General features: G+C 39.3%; 1 protein-coding gene across 2 annotated transcripts in view; it reads right to left on the bottom strand.

Moving 5' to 3' along the window:
• LOC109043956 (paramyosin, long form) overlaps nt 1-27,066 on the bottom strand; it is a 104,200-nt gene that overhangs the window by 42,894 nt on the left and 34,240 nt on the right. For both annotated transcript variants that reach the window (XM_019061345.2, XM_019061354.2), the window contains 8 exons: nt 10,294-10,372; nt 9,530-9,649; nt 8,784-8,909; nt 7,420-7,616; nt 6,173-6,305; nt 4,774-4,990; nt 971-1,098; nt 69-181 (listed from right to left, as the gene is read on the bottom strand). In XM_019061345.2, coding sequence (XP_018916890.1) covers nt 69-181; nt 971-1,098; nt 4,774-4,990; nt 6,173-6,305; nt 7,420-7,616; nt 8,784-8,909; nt 9,530-9,649; nt 10,294-10,372 — 1,113 coding nt within the window. The remainder of the gene's footprint in view (nt 1-68; nt 182-970; nt 1,099-4,773; nt 4,991-6,172; nt 6,306-7,419; nt 7,617-8,783; nt 8,910-9,529; nt 9,650-10,293; nt 10,373-27,066) is intronic.

Raw genomic sequence — 27,066 nt, 5'->3', positions numbered from 1 at the left:
CCGATATTTCTATCAGTGCGAAAAACTGAGTGTGTGTTAATTTGAAGACGGGATGTTGGGTGACTTACCGGATGGCTTCGATTTCCTCGTCCTTCTCAGCGAGGCGTTTTTCGGCTTCGTGACGGAACTGGCTCAATTCAGCTGACAAACGTTGCGAGCGCTGTTCTTCAGCTTTGCGGCCCTGAAATTAATTTCAAAAACAACTCATTTACAAGATTGTAAATATTAAGATGCGCCTCATGGTCATCCAACTATGATCCTTGTCTTTGGAAAATAATACTAAAATATCAATGACCAAACTACGAAACCGCGTATCTCTGTTTGCGACGTTGCAGACTTCCTGTCATGCTTAATATTTTCATTGGAAATCACCGGCTTCATTGAGAGATACAGCGCAGATTTGACCCTCTTCCCCTCTTTATAACGCTTCTCAACACAACTGCAGACCGGGGCCGTCACTCTTTGCTCCCCATGGGGGTTGGGCCACATGGTGGCCAGGGGGATAACCCCTAGTTATAATTCTTTAAGTCGCATCTTGTACAGTGGTTAATTGGACCGCATTTAGCAGGAAGGAACCAAGCCACATCAGCTATTGCCAAATTTAACTGGACAATTTAATGTTTTACAAGAAAACGTATGAGCGGATCCCTTTGAAAATTTTGAGGAATTTCCCTCGTACTAGGCAGAAAATTAACTGGAATTCGCACAAAAATCCGCACAACCGTTTTCATCTAAAACATGAAGTTGCCAAATTAAATTTAGCAATGGCTGATGTGGCTTCCTGTCTACTTAACTCGGTCCAATTGTCTATCACACGTACCTGCCTCTTCTTCGATCCTGGCTCCTCCTATACCCGATGAATGAAAGCTAGGTTTCAAGAGTTTTTTGACTTGTGCTCTTTTCAGGTGATAGATTCAATTTCAAATGTTCTGTTCCAAAGTGAGAGAGAGAGAGAAAAAAAAAAACTTACGGCCTCTGCTTCCTTGTAGGCTGCGGCCAATTCCTCTCGTTCGTTTTCGAGACGACGCAATTCAATCTCCAGCTCGTGCAGACGACGGGTCAGCTCTCCAACTGTGTTCTTGGCATCGTGCAGGTCATCTGTAAAAAAAAAATCCTTCTTTTTTACAAGCCTCGAAAGCTAATGAGCGGTCAATGCAAGAGTGTTGTTATGATTTTTTATGTGGACTTACGGTAAGATCGTGGCTACATAATGTAAGGATTGATCTTAGTTAAAAGACGTGTGGTTTGAAATCCATGATTTTACCGTATTTCTTAAGACTAGGCAAAATGATTGGAGTAAAGGAAAATGATCGGGAATGGTAGAATATGATGCAGAATGATGAATGATAAAAGAGAACGATGGCTCTTACTGTCAGGTCTGATTTTCCAGCGATTTGGCGCCAAAACGCATGACGTCACAGGCGCGAAGCGCTTTGGAGAGTTGGACCGTAAAGGTTACAGGACATTTCGTCGACGATTTTTTGTCCCGGCACCTGTTTTTTCTCGTTGTTTACGTCCTCGTGTTTTTTTTCGACAGAGGAGCAGTGATTTTTGAACTTCATTAGAGGAAAAAGTGACTTCATTCAAGCAAAAATATGCTCATATTTACCGCCGAGAAGACATTCTTATTAATCAACAAAGAAAATAATGCTTGTTTAAAGAAGAGAAGATGCTTACATAAAAAGAAAAATCACTTACATCAAGCAGAAACCCGCTTTCATTCAGGCATTTTATTCTTGATTCAAATTACAATCTTCTTGACGGCATACTCAAGAATTTTTCTGCCTAAATTGAGTCACTTTTTTCTCTAATGAAATTCAAAAAGTATGCCAAACGTTATTAATTACGGATGCTAGAACTTGGTGAGTTTTTAGACTACTGCTCTCTTTTTGTGCTGAAGTATCTTGATTTATTTTGAGAGGAAAGCTCCGCTCCCCTAAAGGATGTCTGTCATTCTTCATACGTTGGAGCGCCTTCAACTTCGTATGATATTATGTGTAACACCGCTGTTGTGAAATGGTTGCTTGAAGCGCCTCACCGCGGTGGGCGAGGGCGACCAGCGAGACATGCGCATCGGCGCCTACAAACCTAACAGGGATACTTCACGCATTGCGCAATGCGTGAGGTATCCTGTAAGGTTTGTAGGCGCCAATGCCCGTGTCACACTGGCAGCTCGCAGTCAGCGTTTTTCAACTCATGATTTTGAAATGTTTGCACACTCTGCGAGGCTTATTTTCTTTAAATTGATGAAAGAAACAAAATTTGTATTAAAGGAAAATAATTTTTTTGTGTTTTTCGTAAATATTAAGGCGATTCCGTGTCAAACTTAATGATTTCCAAAGAACTTTTTGTTTCTTTATATTTTTTGCTTCTACTGTGCTGTTGTGTGGTGTACGCGAAACCAAACGCTCAAAATTGGACGTATTCGATTCTAAAATATCGATGTACAAATGGGTTAAAAACAAAGATTGTGTGCTTCTTGTTTTCCCCCCTTTTTTATCCATTTTTGTATAGTTTCTTTCAACACAACTACGGCTCATTGGGATCAATATATAAACCATCGCTTGAAAAAGGTCTTCCAAATTTTTGCCCCGTTTTAAAAATGTAAATATTTTTAAATTGAAGCAATATTTTCATTAAAAAAAGAAAGAAAAAAAGACATAAATAAGGTAATATTTTATATCGAAAATTTTAAAGATGCAAATAAAACCAAATATTCACCAATGACAATTTGAATAGATGTGGAAGTCACTGTTGCCTATTATTCTCGTGGACGTAAACTACTGAACAAGACAAGTGCGCGGTCAAAAAATCGTTGAATTGTCCTGAAACCACCGCAAAGCGGTCATGGGGCGTACCTCCTACTTAAATTCTACACAAGCCCAGGCAGCTTACCCAGGGCAGTCTCCTCCGTCAAATTTTAAACAATTGAACCTGAGCGCCCTTTATAATTTTTCTCAGATTGCTCTTTAATTTTACAATATTTTAAGTTTGTATGCATACAGAATGCAGAAGAAAAAAGCATATTTTTTTAAGCACGTCAAGAGCGCGATGGACTTAGTGAGGGGCTCATCAATGTATTGCTAGTCTAATGTATTGAGAAAGTTTTTTTAATTTTTTGATTGAACAAAGATGAGTCATTTAAAAGAAAAAAAATCAGTTGATTACATTATGCGACATTTTGTCAACTTATTACTCGAGGTGTATGTACCTGATCAGCAACCCGTGAGATCACATCAATGTTCGACATTACTTCATGAATGCATCTTACAACTCGGCGTGAATTTAATGACGTAAGTGAAAATAAAATACGTGACAGTTTAGTCACGCTCTGCTGTGCGGAACTCAGCCGCTTGGCGCACAGATAGAGCCACTGCTATGAATAGACAGATCGCTCGCAACTTCCATATCGCATCGCCAGCACAAGAGCGAGGCACGCCATATAAAACGCCTTCAAACAGGTGTATAGGCAGTATCACGACTCCGGCGTTCGAATAGTTGCTCGGCCGAAGTGGAACGATAAAATAAGCAGTTGGAGCTGCGCCGCGCCGGCCGATTATTGGAATAATTACGGCTGAATATCAGTCCTGCCAGTCATTAAGTTGATGGGTCTTTTGTAAAATTTTGTTAGAGCAAAAAGGATAATTTTTCAATGTTGTTAATAACTCAGTAAGTGAAAGGAGAGCATCGAAAAAGTTTGAAAAAACTATGGAATTCACGTTTATTAATCATTAATGTTTTAGCTACCCGCTTCAAAAAATGTGGTGCAACAGGGGCAAACTTCGATATAGATGAGTCGACCCGGTTTCAAAACTCCACAAAACTTAAAATGGTAGCGGTCACAATACACACGTCCTCAAGTAAAAAAAAAAAAAAAAAAAAAAAAAAAAAAAAAAAAGAATTAAATGAAAAAACGAAAAAAATACTTCTGCTTATTAAAGTTGACTTAGGAAGTAAAAACGGGAAGATGTCGGAAAATGGCGTGAATAATGTTGTCTTATTTATTGAAATAGTGACTTACGATGGCGGCCATTTCAGGTTGTGAAACAAAGGTGACTAAACTGTAAGATACTTTTTGAAACCAAAAGCACCAAATTGCGTTAATTTCTTACGCAGATTGTAAAGTTACGTGTTCATTTGGACCGCGTATGGTAGAGAGGAACCAAGCTGCATCAGATGTTGCCAAATTTAACCGAACCATTTGTTTGTTTTACTAGAGAACCATTCACTGGAAAAAAACACATTGGATCTAGAGTCCAGACTCTTGAAAAAATTGACAAGAAAAGGGACTCTTGATTCAGTTAGATTTAAGCTTAAATCAAAAGGAAATCCGCTCAAATTAAGAGTCTTGGTTCTTGATTTAAGCTTGAATCTGATTGAATCAAGAGTATTTTTTCTTGTCGATGTTTTTAAGAGTCTGGACTCTAGATACAATGTGTTTTTTTCCAGTATTTGTTCGGATTCTTTTGAAAATTTTAAGGAGTACTATGCAGAAAATTTACTGAAATTAGCACAAAAATCCGCGCAACCGTTTTCATGTAAAAAATTTAATTTCATAGTTAAATTTGACAAAAGCTAATGCAGCTTGGTCCTTTCCTGCTCAACGCGGTCGATTTCAGACCTCCTGATTGAATCGTTTACCATACAAAACCTGTCTACTGTAATTCTTGCTCCAGCTAAAGTTTGCAAAGGATCCATCGACTTTAAACTCTTCAATTCCACCAATCCCCAATTCCACCCGCAGTGGAATTCTGTTTAATGAGGCTTGCTTACCTGCCAATTTCTTGTTTTCTCTGGTGAGCTGGTCCTTCTGTTCGCGAGTTTTGTCCAATTCATGGACTGTTCGTTGGAGCTCGGACTGCTTGTTGCGTAGGTCTCTCTGGGTTTGCTCGTAAAGAGCGGTGGTTTCGTCTAACCTGGTCTTTAATTCGATGTTGAATCTTTCCACTTGCTCTAGGCGTTTCTGTAGATCTCTAGCGGTGTTGTTTGCCTGAAAATCACCGGCATCATTAGTCAAATATACCCCGAATACTGTATCGACTTTATAAGTCCGCAATCACATATCTCGTTTGTGGTGTCTGAAAATCTCCGCCTCTTCTTTAAAAGAGGACAAATTGACATCATTCCTTGAAGTTTTTGCAGAACTTCCTTCGCACAGAGAAGAAAAATCAAGGTAGTTTTGAAGAATTGTCGTCGAGTAGTTTTCCGTTTAAAACGGAATGACAGGAAGTCTGCGACGTCGCAAACCGAGTTATGTGATTGCCGACCTACACCGTCGGTATGCACTGTACTGCACTGTGCTATATGTACTTTATGTTGTGTACTGGTATGTTGAACCAAATACTGGAGAGCATTTTAAGTTTTTCAAAGAGAATAAATAAGAGTAAACAATAGAAAATGCGTTCATCAGTGGGGGGACTACACTGCCGGGATAGGGAAGAACGTCCTATGAGCTTTCAGACGTTGGCACTTCTCTTTAAAAATAGCACGATTTCTTTGGAAAATTGATGTAAATTTTTCGTCCGATTTTTCGGAGAATTTCGTTCGTAATTTGATCTACAGTGTCTAAAAATTTCAGGGAAAATATTCATAACGTTTTATACAAAAATAGGTATTTTTTGAGAGACAATTCAGCAACATTCGTATGCTCATACGGCGTTTTCCCGTAACACAATAGTATTGCTTATTCGTTTTCAAGTGTTATCACGGTGTGCTGGTCACCTGTTTTTCCCTATTACTTTGAATTTTGAATTCAATGTTAACAAAAGTGGACAAAGAGTAGGAAAAAATAATTAACGAGATTTTTTTGTTTTCTGGAAAATTTATGCTGATATATTGGGAAGTGTTGAACATAAAGTTGACGGCTATATGTCGATACTTATGCGGTAAGATCTTGTACCCACTTTTTGCTCTAACTCAATTTGGGCATGGACCGTCATGCGGCGCTAAATGACTAATTCAGTCCATATTACAAGCTATGAAAATCTGAGACGCTGAAGAGCAATAATTAAGCAAAATTTAAGCGAAGGGGTGGGGTGGGGGATGAAGAATTAGGTTATATTCCAGGCCCACTTCCGTGAGAAAAGCTTTCTTGGACTTTTTTGAGTGAAAGATAATAACTTTGCTGCCCTTTACAAACATACACGAAAAAAAGTAAGATTCTAGTAGGTACCTTTTCTAGATCGATGATGAGAACTTCAACTTCGCTCTGGAGTCGGGATTTCTGTTTCTCCAAATTGCTCAATTTGACCATCAAAGTTTCAATGTGCTCTTCTTGTTCTTGGATCCTGGCTGAGTATTTGCGGCTGAAATACAATGATGATAGAAATTAGAGATTTCCCAACGAAGAAAGCGATTGATCAGGAAGCGAATGAGCTTCGTGCGCTAGTAAATTATTTCATTTTATGTCGACAGTAACGCTTCCAAAATTGGACTGCAATTTGCAATTTGGACCTATAAATTCTGGCTCATCTGGAAAAACTCTTATGTGCATAGGGAAACCAATGGCACATACGTTGTTTTTAAACCAGGCCAGAGTTTATAGTTCCAAATTGCAAAATGCAGTCCAATTGGATTGTGGATTTTAAAAAAGTCATCAAAGGGTGAAACGAAAAAACGGCGTAGTTACCGGCCGCAAGTTACAATTTAAGTGTTTTCGTGCAATTTTACGAGTTTTGTTATCTCATAAATAATTTATCGAATGTTTCGTTTTACAATGCTCATTTCACTGCGTCCGTGAAGTGCGGTTCTTGCGAAGGTTACACATGGAGATGCACTAGAGAATGGGCCCAAAATTCTCATCGCGTAAAATATCAAAAACCTACTTAAAAATCGGGATGACAAAGGAATCGCATCATTTTTTAGGTATAATTTGCCCTTAACACGCGACAATTTTAACCTCAACAACTCTGAGAAAAAAAGGAAGTGGTCGCATTATGAGGATTTTCCTACCCCGAGACATAAGTAGGTACAATACGGCGTCGATATTTTGGCAAAATCCGAAATTCAAAGTATGAAAAACGGACCATAGATGCCCGAAATGCGACCACCTCCTTTTTTTCTCCATACATATATAGAGCCGCTTTTACAGCACTCTGTGACCTCTGCGACACCTAGCCTCCGAAGTCCCCTATCCTCCCATAGCTTTTCAGGGAGTTGGCATTCCCTCATCTCCTCTAAAACCCCCCGTCGCCATACTTTCACTTTGGGCGTCCTCTTCGTCTCTTCCCTGGAGGAAGCCAATCAAGCATCTTTTTCTGGCAGCCTTTCTCTCGTCATCCTATTAACATGACCATACCAGACAAGCTGTTTCATCATGACGTTGAATACGATGTCCTTTTCGACGCCCATGATGGTCCATTGGGGACCCGATCTCTTCTAGAAATTCCCACCTTGACAAAATTAATGAATAACACTCACCGAAGTTCTTCGACTTCTTCGGCCCTGGCGGCGGCCTCTGAGTCGTACTTGTTCTTCCAGCCCTGGGCGTCTCCGTTGGCCTTGACCAACTGCCTCTCCAAGTCCAACCTGGCTTCGGATTCTTCCTCTAATTGAACTCGGAGAGACTCGAGTTCTACCTCAACTTGGTGTAAACTAGATTCTAATAGTGAGCGTCTCTGTGGGGGAAAACAAATGAAATGTTAATCATCCTCTCAATCAACTTAAATGATTTGAATGAAACATTGAATTTTATTTTATTTTTATTTTATTATACAATTAGTACGTGAGAGGCTTAATTAAGCTTATGGTGCGAGTCAGAAGTGTGGTGGAACAGGAAAACTAAAAATTAACAGAATTTATATTTTTCGTCATATCCCAAGTAGCAGCTAGTGATCGCGATGGGTTGTGATTTGATCGGAATATTTACCGCGATATTATCGACGTCGATTTATTGCAATATTATCGGATGAAAAATTGCGATACATGATATTTCATCGCAGAAATTTGCAATAAAATCGAGATTTTATCAACAGTGATTAATTGCAATATTATCGAACAGAAAATTGTGATAAATTGAGAGTAAATTTCGATCTAATTGAGCGCGATTTTATAGAGATAAAATTGCGATAAGATCGAGGATAAACGCTCAGATGTTGACGATCCAAGCGATTTTATCGTGAGAAAATTGCGACTTAATTTCAAAATATCGCGATTTTTCCGTGGAGAAATGGTACTTGGGGTCTCGGAATAATCACGGCAGAGTTTAAAATTTGCAAAAGTTTACTCGTAAACAATAGGCAGTGAAAACGTTGCAACGTCGCAAATTGAGGTATGGGTGTTTTTAAACTCACTTTCGGTGATGAAAAAATATGTAACTGCGCACGCGCTCGAGTGTAATATCAACGGTAATCGGGATCTTCTGCCATCAGGTCAAAGCAGTACTATGGAAGGCGCTCTGAGCAACTATTCCACCGCAGAAGTATTGCACGGTATCAGACGGAAATGAAGGCGCACTAACGTTTGCAAATTGACCTGTAATTATTTACCGCTCACTGTGCTAAGTCCTATTGCTCCTTTGAAATGCGGCGCCTGTTCGACCGATTTTTGTGAAACTTGGTACCAGGTGACATTCCTTGCTAGGAAGTTCGAATTTCAAATCAAATTTTCAAAATTCGAAAATCCAAGATGGTCCGTTATCGATCCTTCCAAGGTTCCAACTTCATGCTTATCTTTCCCGTTTTATACCAATCGACTTGAATGAAAACTATTGTTTCGCGTTTTTAGAGCAAAAGTTAATTTAGATTAGAATTGCGTTAAAGTTGAAATTTTTAAAAGATACTTACTCTATCTTCTTCTTCTAATCGACGGCGTGCGTCTTCCAGTTGTCCGGCGATCTGAGATTTTAAGTAGGTGGCATTTTCAATGTTTACTTTAAGATCTTGCACTTCTTTTGTGAGCTCGATATTTTCCTGGAAAAAAGAGAAAAAAAGTTAATTAGAAATGTAATCTCTTTTCCATCGTAAAAACTACTATTGCAATTACCAATAAAAGAGTTGATACACGGTATCAAATGATAAGGAGCGTTCCGGCGTAACCGGCGTAAAAGGTTCCGTCGTTCATTTTAAGAGATCAAACTGAATATTATGTACTTATTCGAAAATAAACTATGTAAAAATGAATTAAATCAGAGAGAAAGAGCTACGTGCATATAGAATTTGCACGTTCCACAGTTATTTTTGATTTAATTCAATTTCGTTTAAGTCCTTTCACCATAAAAAGTTTATTTAGCAAAAATCGTCGATGTAAGAACTAACGCAAAATTCCGCCGGTATTTTCAACGAGCAAACTCCTTCAAAGTATGTTATATAAAATTTGGTTTCTCCCTTTTAAACACTGCCCAAGTGTATATAAATTTACAAGTAGTGTGGAGTTAGGCGAAGATTCAATAACATGTTTAAATCAATAAATTATCATAGTTAATGGATCTAATTCTTCATGTTGATTCAACTCGCAGGTTACAAATTAATGATAGTTACTGTTGAAAAAATGCACTTCTGCAATACTTTTTTAGAATTTTAGGCGTACTAACCTGAGATAATCTTGTTTTGTGTGAGGTGATGTCAATAATTGTGCGGTTGAGCTCTTCAATCCTGATGTTCAACTCATGGATTGTTACCTCTAATTTTTCTGAGTGTTTCACGACAATCAACTGAAAAAAGGATTACAAATACAGTTTCAAAATATTTTAGAAACACTGGTATAGATTACAAAGATGACAAATCCTTGAGAATCCCAGGAAGTTCTTAAAGCACCAATTATACAAGAAAAAAGTTGAGACACCCAATATGATGAACTGGGAAAAAGGAAGAAATTTCATGCCAAGAATCATCAATTTATCTTTCAGTTAAATGAATAATTATATTAAAACAACTGGATACTGTTTTTCTGTCTTTTTTCTTACATTGTGCTTAATTTTAAACATTAATAACTATCAAAGTATGCAAATCATAAAATATGTATAGGTTCCACATTTTTGTTGTGGCTATATGTATTGTAGAACATTCCTGAAATTTCAAATCACATAAAAATCAGCATTTTTAAACGTTCTATTGGAATCATCCTATTAACTTGAGGTGCATTCAATAGTGATGCAAGTCCAAGTTCGTATAGTTTCCTATCTTGTCAAATGGCTACAATAGTAGTTTTTTCAGACATTGCACAATTTCAGGATATTCTCAGTTTGTTGGATCAAACATGTGAAAAATTGAAGTATGCATTTAAAAATTACATAATCGTTTATCATTAGCTTCTACTGAACAAATAAACGTGATATAAAAAACAAAAATAACTCACTCGTTCCTTATTTGCGGATTCCACTTGGGATAACAGTTCATAAACTTCTTGTTGGAATTTTGCCTTTTCCTTTTCGGTTCTGTTAACAGAGAAAATTAAAACATTAATTGTTTGAAGATTTTGAAGAATTTATTTCCATCGATCAACCAATCGCTTTAGAAGAGTCATTGAGTCGCAGTAAATTGAGCCATAAACATGTAATGTTCTTGGGTTGATTTGGGGCGAAACCGTCTAAATGATTCACCCTCAACGGATCGGTCAAAAAAGCAGAGGCAATTCTTTGAAGTTCGCATTATTTGACTTGGGTAATTTAAATGATTGCAAAATAATCGACACGAATCAAATAAGAGTCAATTATTAACAATAATGGAGTTAAATGGAGGAAAAAGTGTTGCCAATTTGTGAGAATGGTGGCTTCATTTCGTAGCTCCTCTGACTTGAGGGCTCTATTTTTTCATGAACCCCGGAAAGGTTAGAGTTATATACGGACAGCTGCAGGAGTCACTTGAAAATTAAGATACGCTCTTACGTCGGAGGTTTGGTGATTTGCGCTTGCAAATCGTCGTTTTTTGGACAAAACAACGTAGAAAAAACAACTTAATCGGCCCGAAACACTAATAAAGAATCAACTTAAAACGGGACTAAGGCCGACAATAATAAAAAGAAACACATAAAATAACGTAGTTGAGTGCATTAGAACGTCGGCAAATTTTCTTTCGCAAAATTCATTTTTATTTGACAATTATCGAGACTTTTCAATTGAAAATTTCAAAGATTTTTCCACTGACTATGTGCAAAAATCAGCACGATTTCGGAGATAAATCGAACAGGTTTACTCCCGTAGAAAAACGTATTTGGTAGAAACAGAGCGTGACTTCCCAGGCGAAGAGATGCAACTCCGTTCCTAAGTTGCAAAATGTACCGAACAGTTCAATTTTGGCTAAGAATGTGACTGCGCCATATTTGTCCAATATTTCACTGATTTCCTCAGGTAATCAGTAGTAAAATTAATTGAAATTTCAATGGAAATTTTCAGATGTTTACCGATCAAACATCCCTCATACTGGAAGGGAAGAGGGCAAGTTTTCAGGTAAAAAGTCCTAAAAATTACGACAAATTACGGTTTTATTAGGAGCATTTTTACGTCACGGGGAAGAGTAGGGGTTTAAAACCCTGGAGTATAAGTCAATCTATAATATTCTCAGTTAAAAACATCCAACAGCTTCTCGTCGAAAGCACAATTTGCGCGAGGAAATTTTGCAGCATTGAAATCAGGGTTGCCACAGAATTTAGAAAATGATATTCCCTGACATTTCCCTGACACATTTTGGTATTTTGGTGAAATTCCCTGACAATTGTAGATGTGACGGTTGGTTATGAAGGCATAATTGAAAATAATTTTCAGGCGATATTTGTTGTTCGAAACCTCAACCCCATTCTAGAAAGCAAATGAAGGCAATTTAACAAATTTTCCCTGACGTATTCGTCATTTTTGTCATTTTCCCAGACTTTTTAAAATTCCCTGACATTTCACGATTATCCCGGTTTTCTCTGACTGTGGCAACCCTGTGAAATGTAGTCGAACATTGAGTCTACAAAGCGACGAAATGCCCTAAATGCTTACTTCCATTTTGTTTTCCGTACTTTTTTCAGCGCCGCGAGCCGTAACACGGTCCTCCTACGCGGCGCCGGGACGTGGACAAGTTTTCGGTTCCGCTCGAGAGGGGCGCTGAAGAGGCGGACCGGAGCTCCGAGCAGTCACCGTCATCGGAGCCGCCCGCGGCGATCAGTCATGAATGACCCGGTGCCGCGCCGTAGTCAATGACATAAATAGGTGTGAAAAAGTGTGCTGGAGGCCGCCCCTCCCCTCACCCCGCCCCCCAGCCCGCCCCCACCTCCCGCCCGCCCGCGCGGGGGCTCGCGGAAAAATGAAAAGCCAGGAATTCGAGCGGGCGGCGGCGGTAACTGGATCCAGTGCACAAATATGGTCGTCCCGGCCGGGGCCCGAAATAGCCGCCCCGGCTCGGACTCGAAAATATCCGCACCTTCGCCCCCGCCCCACCCCCACCGACGCCCCACCCCCGCCCCGCCCTCCCCGCCGCGTTTTTTTATATTTTATTTTCATAAACATTAATTCCACAAACAAGCCAACGACGGACCCCTGTGACGTTGCGCGCGTCGCGCCGATGTCGCGCGGGGCCCGCCCCCGGGCGACTATGAGGGGACGGCGCGCAGTGGATCGAGTCGATAGGAGAGGTCGGACAAAATTTGGAAACTTTAAACGCGTATAACTCCGTCTATTCAAAACTTTGAGGTTCTAAAAGTGGTTCCATTGGTTCCCTCGTGAAATTTTCTTCCCTTATAATTTAAAATAAAACGAAATGAACACCTAAATTTGCAGTTTTAGTCAAAAATGTCATGTGCAACCTCTCTAATTGACTCGATCCACTGTGTGGCGCTAAGTACCGACTCGCTGTGCGTGTGACTCATTGGCCAGGTATGCACCATAGCTTTACAGATCGTTTCATGGACAAAATTTGGAAATTTTAAACGCTTATAACTCCGCCTACACACAATTTTGAGGTTCTGAAAGTGGATTCATAAGTTTTTTCGTAAAATTTTCTTCCCAAATCACCCCTTTAAATTAAAAAGTGACGAAATAAACACCTAAATTTGCAGCTTTAGTCAAAAATGTCATGTCCAACCTCTCTGATTGACTCGATCCACTGTGTGGCGCTCAGTACCGACTCACTGTGCGTATGACTCATTGGCTAGGTATGCACCATAGCTTTACAGATCGTTTCATGGAGTACTGTAAAGCCAGCACCTTGTTGTGAAGGCGTGCCTCCTGTTGGTCCTGGAGTTACAGATGAACAAAATGGGCCATTCAACAAGTGTGCTGTTTAAAATTTTGTTATTCTGTTTACGGAATGAAGATAAGATTGAAGGGACTGAAACTCAATTTTCAAGTTATATTTAACTATATTTCATTTTACTTGGCTCGAACTGGCGCTGAAATGACTCTATAATCGACTCTAAATTATTTTAATTGCAGCTAAATTGGTGTCTCATTTTTCCAGGCCCCAGACGAACGGACGTAATTTTATTCCAAGGTTGCAAAATAGACACACTCAACTATAAATTTGTTACACAGAGAAGACGGTGCAATTTCAGTGCACAATTTCACTGATTTTTGCTAGCAAATCAGTGACAGTTTATTTTCAGTGAAAAAAAAAGACAATCAGACAATTTTGTACGCAATTCGATCTAAAATTTGTGAAAATTTCAAGGCAACATATGCATGAATTAAGGGTCATTCCATGCCTAGGTAGTCCGGGGGGTATTTTTTTTTCCCCCTCCAAATGACCCAACGATATTTATTTTTGGACTCCTTAATACTCCTAGTTTTTGGAAATATATGTGGTTTACCTCCGTTTTGTTTTTTTTCTCGCAATTTTTACGTGTTTTGTAACCCCGTTGCTTAGCTTTATCCTACTGTAAAAAGAGTGACAGTTTGGTAGCAATGTTTTCTGGTGTTCCCACCAAAACCAAGTTTCAGGTTATGCTGGGAGTTGTCAAGAAACTGATTCAATGTGCTCCTGCAAAGTTTCAATTTTTAAAAGTAATTACTGTATATTATATGTAACTTTTAAAACTTAGTGTACTGACTGTCACACCCGTTACGCAAAACATGAGTTTTTTAATGTAACTATTTTAATTCATGTCATTTTGAGATGCCAATTTTTTCCGTACGTCTTCAAGTCAAGTACAACTTTGGAGTATTTTTTCCGAATTTTTATCTCAACAATTGATGGGCAAAAATGCGTAACGGGTGTGACACGTTACGGGTGTGACCAATGAGAAGAGGCTTCAATTATGCTGATGTTGCCTCACTTCTCACCATTTTTTCTACAGTTATCACAAGAAATACACTCATATTGTATTTTCCGAAGAAAATACACTATTGCATTTATATACATCTAATAAGAGAGAGATAGCCAACTTTTTTGCCATATTTCAGTATTTAAAGTGAATACACCTTATCTCAAAAGGACTTCAAATAGAACCGTTGAACTCTCTCCGATTTGATTGAAATATTTTCACTTTACTATAGGCCCAGACCTACCGTGCCAGGGGTTTTTTTTGGGGGTTAATTTGGGCCATGCGAGGTCTAGGACCGCGGGGACGAAAGGGGAATCCTGGGTTACCTGAAGAAAAGCCCTGGGACGGTAAGTCTGGGCCACCCTGTAGAAAAATGTAGTTTTGGCAGGTTCTACATTAAAATGCGTCAAACTGTTGATTGATTTACTGATTAGGATTGCCTACAATAAGAGTATGAGAAGAAAAGCAAGTTTTTTAACTTTTAAACTCTATCAGAAATGATAGACCTCAGATAGACAATCTGTCACACCCGTTACGCAAACTTTCCCATTTTTCAAGGAAAGAAAAACAGATAATCGAAAACGGATCATCGGCAGTTGAAGCAAAAACCCTTGGCTTCATTATATAATTTAATCAGATTTTTACATTCATAAAATTCGCTGAGTTTCCACTTAATAGAAGAAAAAAATTACTGTCATCGCGATCACTGCTACTTGAGATTCGATGTTTCTTGTCTGTATGGCAGCATCAGAATCTGATAAACAACGACGCGATTAAATCGATTAATGAGCCGGATACTTGAATTTACACCGTTACCAGCGAGACGCCCCGGCTCTGGCGGCAAGCCCTCTTGGCCCTTTCCTCGTCTCAGGGACGCTTGACCCCCCCACCCCCACCCCCACCACCTCGCCAGGGTGAATCATTTCGCGCCAATAAACTCGCAAGAATGCAATTATCTCCCCTTCCGCCCCCCTCCCTCCATCGTGCAGCGAAGACGCTGGACCACCGAGCGAATTGTTGCCAGACGAGCATTGTATCGCACAAGATCTGATGGAAAATGTAAGGTATTTCTGCACGATTTGGCAACGATGCGAGCTTTGCAACAACAGTCGCGAGCGTGGGAGGGAGATGCGCGACTAAAAATTCCGAGAGCGCGGTGGAAAATTGAGAACTGCACGGGTGCACGCGTGCAGAACAATTTCGGATGTCGGGGAGGATTGTGTGGATATCATAAATAGTATCATAATCAACCAAGAGTTGAAATTATTATAAAGTTGAGGCATGCTTCGCTCTATTATGTAGGTCGGCTCAAATCTGTGGAATTAGTCATGTTTATTGAAGTTACTTTGGTTCATCGTTAGAGATGGGCCGTTTACGCGGCGTTAAATGCGGTGGTTAAAAGAGGAATTGTGCATACGACTACGTATACGTAAGTGAATGACTCGGTACTTAGGGGTAGTAAACTAGACTCTGGGAGACTATGCTGCCGTGTTAAGGAAGAACGCCGTATGAACCGTATGGACATTTCGCTATGGTGGTCATTGAAAACAAAGATTACAACGAAAGTCACCTGTCCCTGGATATCATGCTAGACTAAGATGCAAGATACAACTATTTCAACTCCGGAGCCGCTCAAATTGCCTCCATCGAGTTGAAGGCGAACTTAATTTCTAACTCCAGTCTCCAGTTATTCTGGTGTGACCGCGAGAGCGTTCGAACTTCTGCAACTTGCACATTGATGACGACATTGACATGATGATTGACGCTTGCACGGGGAAAAAACACGTGGGTTAGAAAGTCCTGGGTGAAAACACGTGGGTGAATAGCCCTTTGGGCGGAGACTGTGAGTCAGTAGTCCTCGTAGAGTAGATATTCGAGCAACCTCAGTAGAGAATAATGATGGAGTTTTTAAGCCATCGTGCTTAAAAAGTTCAGCTTAAAGCTGAAGTTGAAGTTTGGGTTTCAGTAGAGACATAGGTATAGAACAAGTATATGGGTAGTTAAGAAATTAAGAGGTGACTGCGTGAAAGCTATTTTACGCTCGTGAAAGTAATCAACAAAACATAAATTTAAATGTCACCAAAAATATAGTTTTAAATTGTAATATGTTATGCAAAAATGTGTTTAATTTTTTACATAAGTTGGAGACATCACACCAGCGTGTGTCATGAATTCGATCTCCTAAAATGTAGACGCTTCCATTTGTAGATGAGCTACAAAAATTAGATTATCTTACATTAGCCGGTCTGAGTGCACCTTATAAAAAATACTTAATTGAACCTTTGAGAATCACAAGTCTAAAGACAGAAAGTCAATTTTCGACAAATTTAGATTTTTATTTGAATTAATGACGATTGGTATTGGTAATCCCAAGTCTACGACACATTTCAACGGTACAAAGCATCACTAAGTTTTTACGGTTGCTCTAATGGAGCGACCGAACCTCAAAAGTTTTGCCCGTTCAGGAACACCTGCCAAATTAGATTGCAATCACCGGAAAAGAACCAACTGCTTTATGAAGTTGTCAAATCTCCTAGCACCTTTATTTTAACTCATTAAACTTATGTCCTCCTCTTTTCTCGAGCCTTATTGATTGTTTGTAAAATATTTTCACCCGAGTAAAGAGGAATCATGGACTACATGGTAAACACATTTAGATTGGGTCAGTAGTCCTTAAATTCGGAGAATTAGATACGTTAGTACAAATCTAAGTAAAAAAGAGCAGATCCCTAAAGTGGCATCGTCGAGAAAGAATTGGCTCATTTCCGATAAATGCGTTAATTTACAGCACCGTTTGTTTTGACGAAGTTTCTAAATAAAACTTTTGGTTCTTCGGGATAGTATGGTGCGAGACAGAGTGTTAATGACTTTACTGGCGTGCGTTAAAATTCAGTATTAAGGTGATTCGATGGACGCCATATTTTGTGTCAAAACGATATGCGATATATAGCATCGATTAGTTCCATGTTTTTAGCTACTTGTCATTTTTATCGAATTTTGAGATTGCATCTCTGTTGTCACAAGACGAAAGAATTCACTTACCGATTTTGACAAACAAATTCAACGTATTAAAGGCAGGGTTTCTTTTAGAGAAGAAATATCGCATTCTATACTGACGTCAAAACTGCACGCGAATGCGACATTTTTTCACTAAAAAAACCCTGCCTTTACTACGTTCAATTCGTTTATCAAAATCGGAAAGTGAATTTTTTAGTCTCGTGACAACATAAATGCGATCTCAAAATTCGATACAAATGACAAGTAACTAAAAACATGCGGAACTAAACGATGCTACATACATATAGCATATCGTTCTGACACGAAGGCGGCCATCGAATCACCTGATACTAAAATTCTCATTGCAGAGGGGTAAAAGCTCATCTGAGTACGATTTGCCCCCGAAAGAGATATACTGTTAAATGCATCACTGGTCACGACCAATAATGATTTCCTCCTTACCTACTTTGAATGGGAATTTCAGTTCAACGCCGAATTTAAAAGCACATTTGCAAAATCACCAAAATTCTGTCAAAACGACTCGTGCGCTAGACCACAATCTATTTGTAAAATTGTGCGAGAGGTAACTTCAGGAGCATCTCATTATTCACCTTGAGTGCGATATATTATTTTGAAGTGACGTAAACAGATGAAAATGCGTTTTCACGAGTAACCGAAAGAGATGACATACTCTTGTAACTTCATCGGGCAGCACGAAGAATTCTAGATTAAATGGGGTTTGCTACTTAAGCCCATCATTTCTAAACTCACATGATAGCTCGTTACCGACGCGGTAGACATGCGAACGGAGGTTGAGAAACTCTTGATTATATTTACCCCAAATCCGAAGCGATAATGACTCGACGGAGGATCATAAATCGAAATTGTCGGGCGACTTGGTTCATTGGACGCTGTCGCGGTATTTTGGAGCTTCTCCCTTCTTCCTAGTCTGGCGGATTTTAGATTACGACGAGACATCACGATCTGACAAGTTGACGGATGCTTGCAGTTTTGAGTAGGTCAGTCGGTCAGGTCGTCGCTCCTTTGACGTAAGGGCGTATCTTGACTTCCGCATGAGCCATGTTTTAAGTATAAATCCATGCTTTCTAGGGCTCATAAGGAAATTAGATACGCCCTTACGCCAGAAAACGAACATGTGACGAAGGAGAGAGCACGATGGGTTATTTTTGAGCTTCCCCATCGCAGCACCAGGAACCAAAAGGATTGAATACCTTTGTTCGTTTTACTCTTTTTTCAGAGGCGAGGAAGATATTTGGACGTATTTATGCTAAAAGGAACTATGTGCAAGTGGAAAGTTGGGGCGTGCTTGTGGTGAACTGGATAAGAAACAATGTAAGAATGAATATAGTTCCTTTTGAGAAAATGGAAAAGCGGGATTTTACATTAAATCAAAAGGAACTGAGCGCTAACTCGTGAGCCGTGGACATGTGCCAAGAGCGTTGTGGATAGGGCTCATGAGTTGAAGCCGAGCAAGAACGACAATGGAGACGGCCTCGTTGCCGCTGACGTCACTGGCGCTTCAAAATCCCCATTCATTCTTATGGTCCTCAACTAAAAACCACACCCTATCTTTCCACTTGCACATAGTACCATTTAGCATAAATACGTCCATTTTAGAGATTTGTGCGCTGACGGAACTTCATATTATGTGCGAGCGACTAAGCACTCAAATGATAAATAATATTTTCTTCTACATTGAAGTTTAGAGCGATTGCAATCAGCGGACCTAGTTTCCTAAACCATATTTGAGTCAGCTACTTGATTAATGTCACAAAAAACCAGTTTAATAATAAGAGACTACAAAAGCTAAATCTATGCAATCACGCGAGAAAGCCCTGCTTGAAAATTTCGTCTGGAAAAATTACCGTCGTTTATAGTCTGGGTGATTTTGTACTCCCGAGGAACGGTAAGTGAAGCAACTGTGGAAAATGTCTCAATCTCTTCGTTTTGATGCATAGAAAAAGAATTTTAAATAAAGTAAGAATTTTCAGGAAATTTTGTAAATATTTTTCCTCCAATTTTTCGGAGAATTTCATTCCCAATCAGATCAAAATTATCTAGAACTTTCAACAGGAACTATCCACAACTCTCTTCATAAATAAACATTTTATTGGAGGGATTTTGTCAACTCTCGAATGCTCATACGACGCGACGTTTTTCTTTGGCACAGAGCATTGTGAAAAGTCAGTAAAAGTTTCGAAAATTTAATCTACGGCAGAAGAATCGCCTTTGCCGTGCGCATTAGACAAAATAACCAATTTCACGATTGCCTCTGAATATGTCAAACATTCCGAGTATCCTTACACATCAGGGTGTTTAGCAATATTCAACAAAATTCTTTGACATTTCCCTGACAAAAACGGCCAAAAAACCGGGGAAAAATTCAAAATTCCCTGAAATTTCTCTGCCAAAAAAAAAGGAGAAAATTCCTAATTTTTTGACACGTTTGAACTGACTAGATGTAAGTGCGAATTTTTTTCACGTTTTGGGAATATAATGAATTAAATAGAGCAAAATAAATGACGCCTAAACTTATGCGGGATGTTTTTGCCTCATTTTCAAAATTTAAAAGAAATCGGTAGAAATGGTAGGTGCTTCCGCAAGATGAAAATTCGCGAAACATTTTCCGGAAAATCCGTATTTTTCGATTTCTCTGACGTTCCTCTGATACGAAAATCACTTGCAAAATAAAATTCACTGACATGCCGAATTTTTTCGGATCCTCTGACGTTTTTCTTGATTTCCCTGACTTTTACCGGTTTTCCCGGTTGCTACACACCCTGCGACATTCTTGTGTAAACTTTGAAAAAATCGAACTACGTAGGTGTGACTATGTAGCAGAATGAGTCACTTAGTATAAATGTCATGTTCATGCCAAGAGCTGGAGAGAATTTGTGGTTGATTCGTAACATTAATTTCATCGCCTCCGTGCTATAAAGACTGCCGCAGGACAACAGACAGTAAATTACGGGCAGGAGTGAGGCTTTCTCCGTTTTTAGCCTAGCCACCCGCAAGCATTCAAGCATAATAAAGCTCCGCCAACAGCATAATAAAAATTTCAATGTCCGACCAAATTAACCGCAAATAGAACCCCATTACCATGCTTCCTCGGGGAATTTAATTTTACGTTGCTTAATTTATGACGTTTCATAAAAATTATCCATATGTTTTACACTCATTAGTTCATAACAATCTAAGATACAATAAATCAGAGCAAGGTATCCGGAAGTATCCTATTATGCGACGTTGTAGAATCTCAGCTCCAGTTTTAATTTTAAGGGTGAAAAATGAGTTGGTCGGCTCCTTCTTTACTTGTTGCACCTTGAAGGATTTCAATTATTTTACAAAACAAAATTCGAAATTACAAGAATGAGTTTGATGGGGGGGGGGGGGGTCGCCTCCAATCATTAGATGCGCGTAGATTTGAAAAGAACGTACTTTATCAAAGTGACAGGTGGTAGATATTTAACCTAGATTATTATTTTGCAGTGTTAAAAATTATGTCCATCACAAAACTTTGAAGATAAATCACAGGAAAGAGAGGGAAAGAGAGAAAATCAAATTGTTAGAAATAGTCAGATAGGGGTTGAAAGAAGGTTCAGAGGAATGGAAACACTTCAATGTTCAACGATCACTCATGCGTGGAAATGCTTTAATAGTTTTCATGATTTCAAATTAAGCCATACTAACACGAGCAAACAGAAGTAAGTGCCACGAGTGTAGAATGGAGGATTAGTGTTATCAGTGAAGAGAGAAAAGAAGAAAGTCTCACAGCCGGAACGGGAAGGGATGAAAACAAAAAATAGGAAAACCTAATTTTCGAACCGAATTTTTCGTCAATCCGAAGATAGAAGGCGAATAAATAAACACTAAAAACGATTAAAACTTTGAGTATCACATGTTATTCGGACTCCTCTCTTATTTTCTTACAATACATGTTTCTCGCGTCCTAAAAAGGAAGACAATAATCAAGGCACAATGATACCATCCATTCCGCCTTCAATTGATTGATTAGGCAAAACGAGCTCCTTCAAGCACTAATGATGGTATCCGAATTTGCGGTTGGCATCCTACACTTGAGACTTGCGGGGACTGGGCAGGGATGGAAACCTGCAGTTTTAGCATAGTTCAAGCAATGTATGCTCCAAAACATTTTGAAATTAGGGTGTATCATTAGTAAAAAATCTTGCCCTCGGAACTGTGACCGTCCATTTATCTGCCGTGTTGTCAAGGACAGTAAACTCCACGAGCTGAAGTTCTATAAGAAAATGGATCTAAATGCACCCGAGTGGAGTATTTTATTGAATGAAAGATCCGTTCATCGCAAAATTGCCAAGAATCATCCAGAGCACTCTTAGATATTGTTCGGATGATTAAAAATTGAAGGATTTTACTCTCGACCATACGAGAAGGGACTTATCTATTTCACGTTAAGTGACAGAGCAGTATGTGCTTGTGTTACCTTGTGCATGCTGCCGCTAGCGTGGTTATGTTTCAGACGAACAAAAAAAAGATTTAAGGTTAGAAATTGGCAGAAAATATTACAATTTTACTCAAGACTGTATTAGGTAAGTACAGCTCTCTGGCCAAGTAATATGGAATGAACGCTGTCTCGCCTGATGCGATGTCTTTTTTGAACACCTATTGCTACCTCACGGTTATTGCTTTTTTTTCATAAATAGGATGGATTTAGTTTTTTTAGCGCAAGCGAATCGTTAATCTGAATTCAATTCGTCAAATTTTGAACATGGTATCTACGATTGATTATTATATGCTCATTCCTTGATTTCTACGATTTTCAGGAGCGCATTCCCTGATGACACACCGAAATTTTCTCCCACTTCCCGGGCATTTTCTTGGGAGAAAACGGTACAATTCTCAAGAGTTCCGGGCTTCAGATAAGAACATCAAATTTTTTTTCATCTTTCAACCGATTCTTTGGCGCACATTAAAATTTTTAATTCTAAAAGCGTTTCTGATGTTTATGTTATTTGATCAATGAAAAGCTCATATATTATCATGATGATTTGACCGATTTGAGGACTTAAAAAGAATGTCATTCAAAAGGTCAAAAATGGCGACTCAGGTGCAATAACATAAACCCTCAACACGATGGATACCTAAAATTTCCGCAAAATTTGAACACAAAACGACCTCTCAGCGATAGAAGAAGAGATTCCCAGTTTCAGTCCCGATTGTCCTTGAAAATTTTCATTCCCTGGCGAATCCCGGATTTCCCAGTTATTCCCGTTCCCAGAAACCACGATTCCGAAGAATCGATTTCGCAATTGCATCGGTTTCTGTTAGACGAGCGTAAGTTCAAAAACTCATGAGCCCTGCCTTTCGATGATCACAAGGGACGCTAGGGCGCATGAGTTTTCGACTTACGCTCGTCTAGTAGAAACCGATTCATTTGTGATCGTTAAATGCTCTCTTCAAAAACACGGCACTTGAAGTCTTCAAATTCTGAGACCCTCTTATCATTGTTGGCAAGCAACGGGCTCCCACGAAGTTTATCTTATTATAAGAAGATTCGAACGTGGCGGGACGGCCGGGGGGGGGGGGGTGTGCTATGATGCACCATTATTTTCGACTCATGAACACAAGTGAAGCCACTGCTGCCGGCTCGGACCCGCAGGAATAGGTGCAGTCCAGGCTTCAGGGGCCTAGAGAAAGGATGATGTAAAAATAGTCGAAACGCTTCTGTCACAGATACGCAGCTCTAAAATTAGACCCGAACGAACAGGAAGAGCAATTAGCCGAAAACAGAGGGGTGACGAATACCTAACCCAACTTTTTTCTTATTCAGTATTGCAACCGCAGGTGCCGAATTTCCGCACCAGAATCAATCGCGTTCCGTTTGATGTACTCTGCCGTGCTAAGGAAAAACGCCGTATGAACTTTCGAGAGTTGCCAAATTTCTCGGGATAAAACTTATATTTTTGAGGAAAGTTATGCTTATTTTTCCTAGACATTTTAGCGTATTTTAGATTAAATTGCGGACTAAAGTGTCTGAAAATTTTGAAGAAAAATGTTAACAATCTGTTCAGAAAATTCGTTTTTTATTGAAGTACATATGGCAACGTCTGAAGGCTTATACGGCGTTCTTCCTTAGCAGGGCAGAATTGTCGAGCTAAGGAAAAACGCTGTACGAGCATCTGAGGGTTGCCAAATTTTCCCTCTTAAAATATTAAGTTTTGAGACTAATAATGAATATTTCTACTTGAAATTCTCTGATACTTTAGATTGTATTGTGAAGAAAATTCTCTGGAAAATTGAACGGAAAATTTTCAAAAGTTTTCTTGGAAGTTCGTAATTTACCAAATGAAATTTGGCAACGCTCGAAGGTTCATACGGCGTTCTTCCTTAGCACAGCAGTGTATACCCCTTGCGGTCACTTTAGAAAGTTTGGGCAGCTGCGTTACAGTCCGGCTTTAGGAGTGAAGGTAAATTTTCGACACGAAGTCCTTGTTTAAAATAATTGAAGCAAGGGTTGAACAGGGCGATGGCATGAAGTCATCAGACGACACCAATTCATTGTTTTAGGACGCGATCGGATCCCATACTTCTAAAAAATACCTCGAAGAAGAAAAAAAGTGGGTAAATATCGATGGCTCAATTGCAAAAACACGTATCTCCATTCGCAACATTGAAGACTTTCTCTCGTGCTTGATTTTCTCTTTGGAAAACTAGGGCATGTCATTTCTTGAAAACTTCCATGATATTCCTGCTCTAGTGGTAGAGAGCGCTGCATAAATTTCAGGCTTTTATTTGTTTAGTGTTGATTGTTTATTTAATTTCCAAAATTCATATTATTAACAGACTGATCATCATCGAATACATTTCTATGCTTGTAATCATTTCAATAATAGTTTTCATCAAGATTATTTTGGAAAATCATAACGTGCTATACTTCTTAATTTTACTAATTACAGAGAGAGTTCTTGAATTATCTATTTTAATCAGGATAATTCGAACTCATAGCTTAAGTTGACTTGTTTCTCTTCAAAAAACATAATAAGAGCAGAAATTTTGAAACACCGCAATGGAGATTCGTGGTTTTGCACTTTGACCATCGATTTGCAAGATTGTTGTGATAGGTTTCATCCACTTTCAATTTCAGCTACGGCACATTTTCTGCACAAATTTTGTGACGTAGCAGCTACCATGGATTAATGAGGTGTTTTCTGTCATTTGACTATAGGATTGTTACAATTTCTTTTAGAATTTCACTCCTCTCTGCTCTCTATATTGTATTTGAGTTTAGCGCCTCCGTTTTAAAGACGCCGAGACGCAAAGTTTTCAGTTTCTGATGAACGACACGCCTCAAAAGGTGATTTCAGGACAAATCAGTGACATCCTTGATTATAAACTTGTAGCAATTCGCTCACATAAACTAGGTTGACGATTGATGCGACAGAACTTCTCAAAAAACCCGAAACTCGACATGAAATTCTTCAATGGTGCCTTCTTTAGGCATCTCACTGGCCAACAATGTAACATCAAGTTGTCGATGATTCCGCTTGCAGAGTGAAAAGTCTCCGTCGTGATCACGAAAAGCTATCTTTTTTCAATGGAGTATTCAAATCAACCGAAACATATGAACCTTGCCGATGATGTCATGGAATTTTGTTTACGGATTCGTCATCGTTTGTTGCGTTCGTGTTCTTACGCCACGAGGTATTTTAGTACTTTCGGCCTTCTGACGTCATTTATTGTTATCTTTCAAAACAATTTGAGATTCCGGAACTACATGAGAATAGTTCTTCCTTTATCATAACAATACATCACGCTTATAGGAGAGGAGTTATTGGTGTTATTGCGATGTCAGATACAAAATATATTTAACGTAAGAATCCTAACACTGGAATACATTTCACATTCTGGATCAGCAAAAAATAATAAGCTTTGTCCAAACACCAAAATTTAATGTCCAATATGTACCATCGCGGTAGTGCGTATGCCATGGTTTCTTCCATCTTGGTTTCATTCGTGTTTTAAGTGCACTGAAAAAAAACACATTGGATCTAGAGTCCAGACTCTTGAAAAAATTGACAAGAAAAAATAACTCTTGATTCAATCGGATTTTTGCTTGAATCAAAACGAAATCCGCTTAAATTAAGAGGCTTGGTTCTTGATTTAAGCTAGATTCTGATTGAATCAAGAGTACTTTTTCTTGTCGATGTTTGTAAGAGTCTGGACTCTAGATCCAATGTGTTTTTTTTTTCCAGTGTGGAACAACCAGTGCAAATACGTGTCTCACTAATTGATGAATCCAAGATGGAAGACAACTATGCCCCATACTATACCGTGGTGGATGACGCCATACGCCATGTTTACCGAAAAGGCGATATCTACTAGCCGGCAAAAACTGAAGCCGGACTGTCCACTTACACTTTTACACTTTGCGTAACATGAAAAGGAACCGGTATTCACTATCTCTCATAAATTTCTGAAAAGTCATGACATTTTCACGTGAAATTTCAAGATTTTATTGTTCTTGAAAAATTGCACCCCTGGGGACGCAGCTCCTCATTCGCGGACGCAGCCTCCGCTGGAAAAACGCGTCCAAACTTGGAAACACCGGACCGGGGACTAATCCTTATCGGTCGACTTTGACTAGGCCAAGGATATGGGGTCTCCTTGAGGATTCCCTTTTATAGATGGGAACGGGCCGAAAATAACCTCCAGCGGGCCTCTATTGTTTTATGCCCGTGCAGCTGTGCGCGGCCACGGCCCCACGGCGCCGCACAGTGGACCGAGTCAATCAGAGCGGTCGGACATGAAATTTTTGACTAAAACTTGAAGTTTAATTCGTCACAATTTGAATTTTAAGAGGATCTTCTAGCGGGAAACTTCACGGGGAACAACTTTTAAAATCTTAAACTTTTGTAAAAAACGGAGTCATAAGCTTTTAAAGTTTCGAAATTTCGTCGGACCTCTCCTATTGACCCGACCCACTGTGCGGCGCGACAATCTGAAAACTCTAATTTTGGATTTGCCGCGGCGGCCCGAGACCCGGTTCCGTTGAGTTCCGCCCGGCTAAGTTTCCAGTTCCGTAAGGTTAGGATTCGCCCTACTTACGGCTTAAGCTCCTTAAATCTATTTACGGAATGCGCTCGCTTTCACGCCTCCACTTTGCGCTTCCATAACGCGGCGAATAAGCCCTATTAGTTCATTCATTCACTCCCGTTGTTTACTCCCCGTTGTTCCTTCCAGATGTCCTTCCTCCGCCTCTTGTTTAGTCTGCGTTATTTTGTGTCAAGTCCTTCGTCCTAGCTGTGACGTTATGATGTTATGTCATGTATTGTTTGTCGATAGACGTTCCGGTCTTCATGATGCATTCATTCCGTGACGTTACGTCTTGTTCTTCGATTGACGTTATGGTCTTCATGACTCATTCTGCGTGACGTTCCGTTATATCTCGTTTGTCGATTGACGTTACAGTCTCCATGATATATTCATTGCGTGACGTTGCGTTATATCTTGTTGATGGATCTAATGATGGATATTACATGAGAAGTTGCACGAGCTATGATTTTTAAAATTTTTATCGAACGAGTGTGCTATTTATCGGTCATATTACTGCTAAAAATGTCAGTACTGAGCAATTTTAGGAAAGAAGGATGGAATATCCCAAACTTTATAACCGACTAGACTTTGGGGCTTCTTTCCTTTGGCTCCTCCTTTTCTAACATTTTTTCCCATTTTTTAATTTGTTTTGGACAAAAAGTTAGTAATTGTATAATTCTCGAGTACAGTAGAAATAGTGACGAGTAGCACTCTTTTTATAGATGCGGTATGCACACTTGAAACAACTGAATTAAAACAATAAAAGTCAATAAAAGCCATTTAACTGTCCAGGCGTTATTT

This window comes from Bemisia tabaci, chromosome 6 (assembly GCF_918797505.1).
Source record: "Bemisia tabaci chromosome 6, PGI_BMITA_v3".
In the NCBI taxonomy this organism is placed as follows: Eukaryota; Metazoa; Arthropoda; class Insecta; order Hemiptera; family Aleyrodidae; genus Bemisia; species Bemisia tabaci.
The sequence above is the reverse complement of the archived record's forward strand: the minus strand, read 5'-3'. Positions and strand labels throughout refer to the sequence as shown.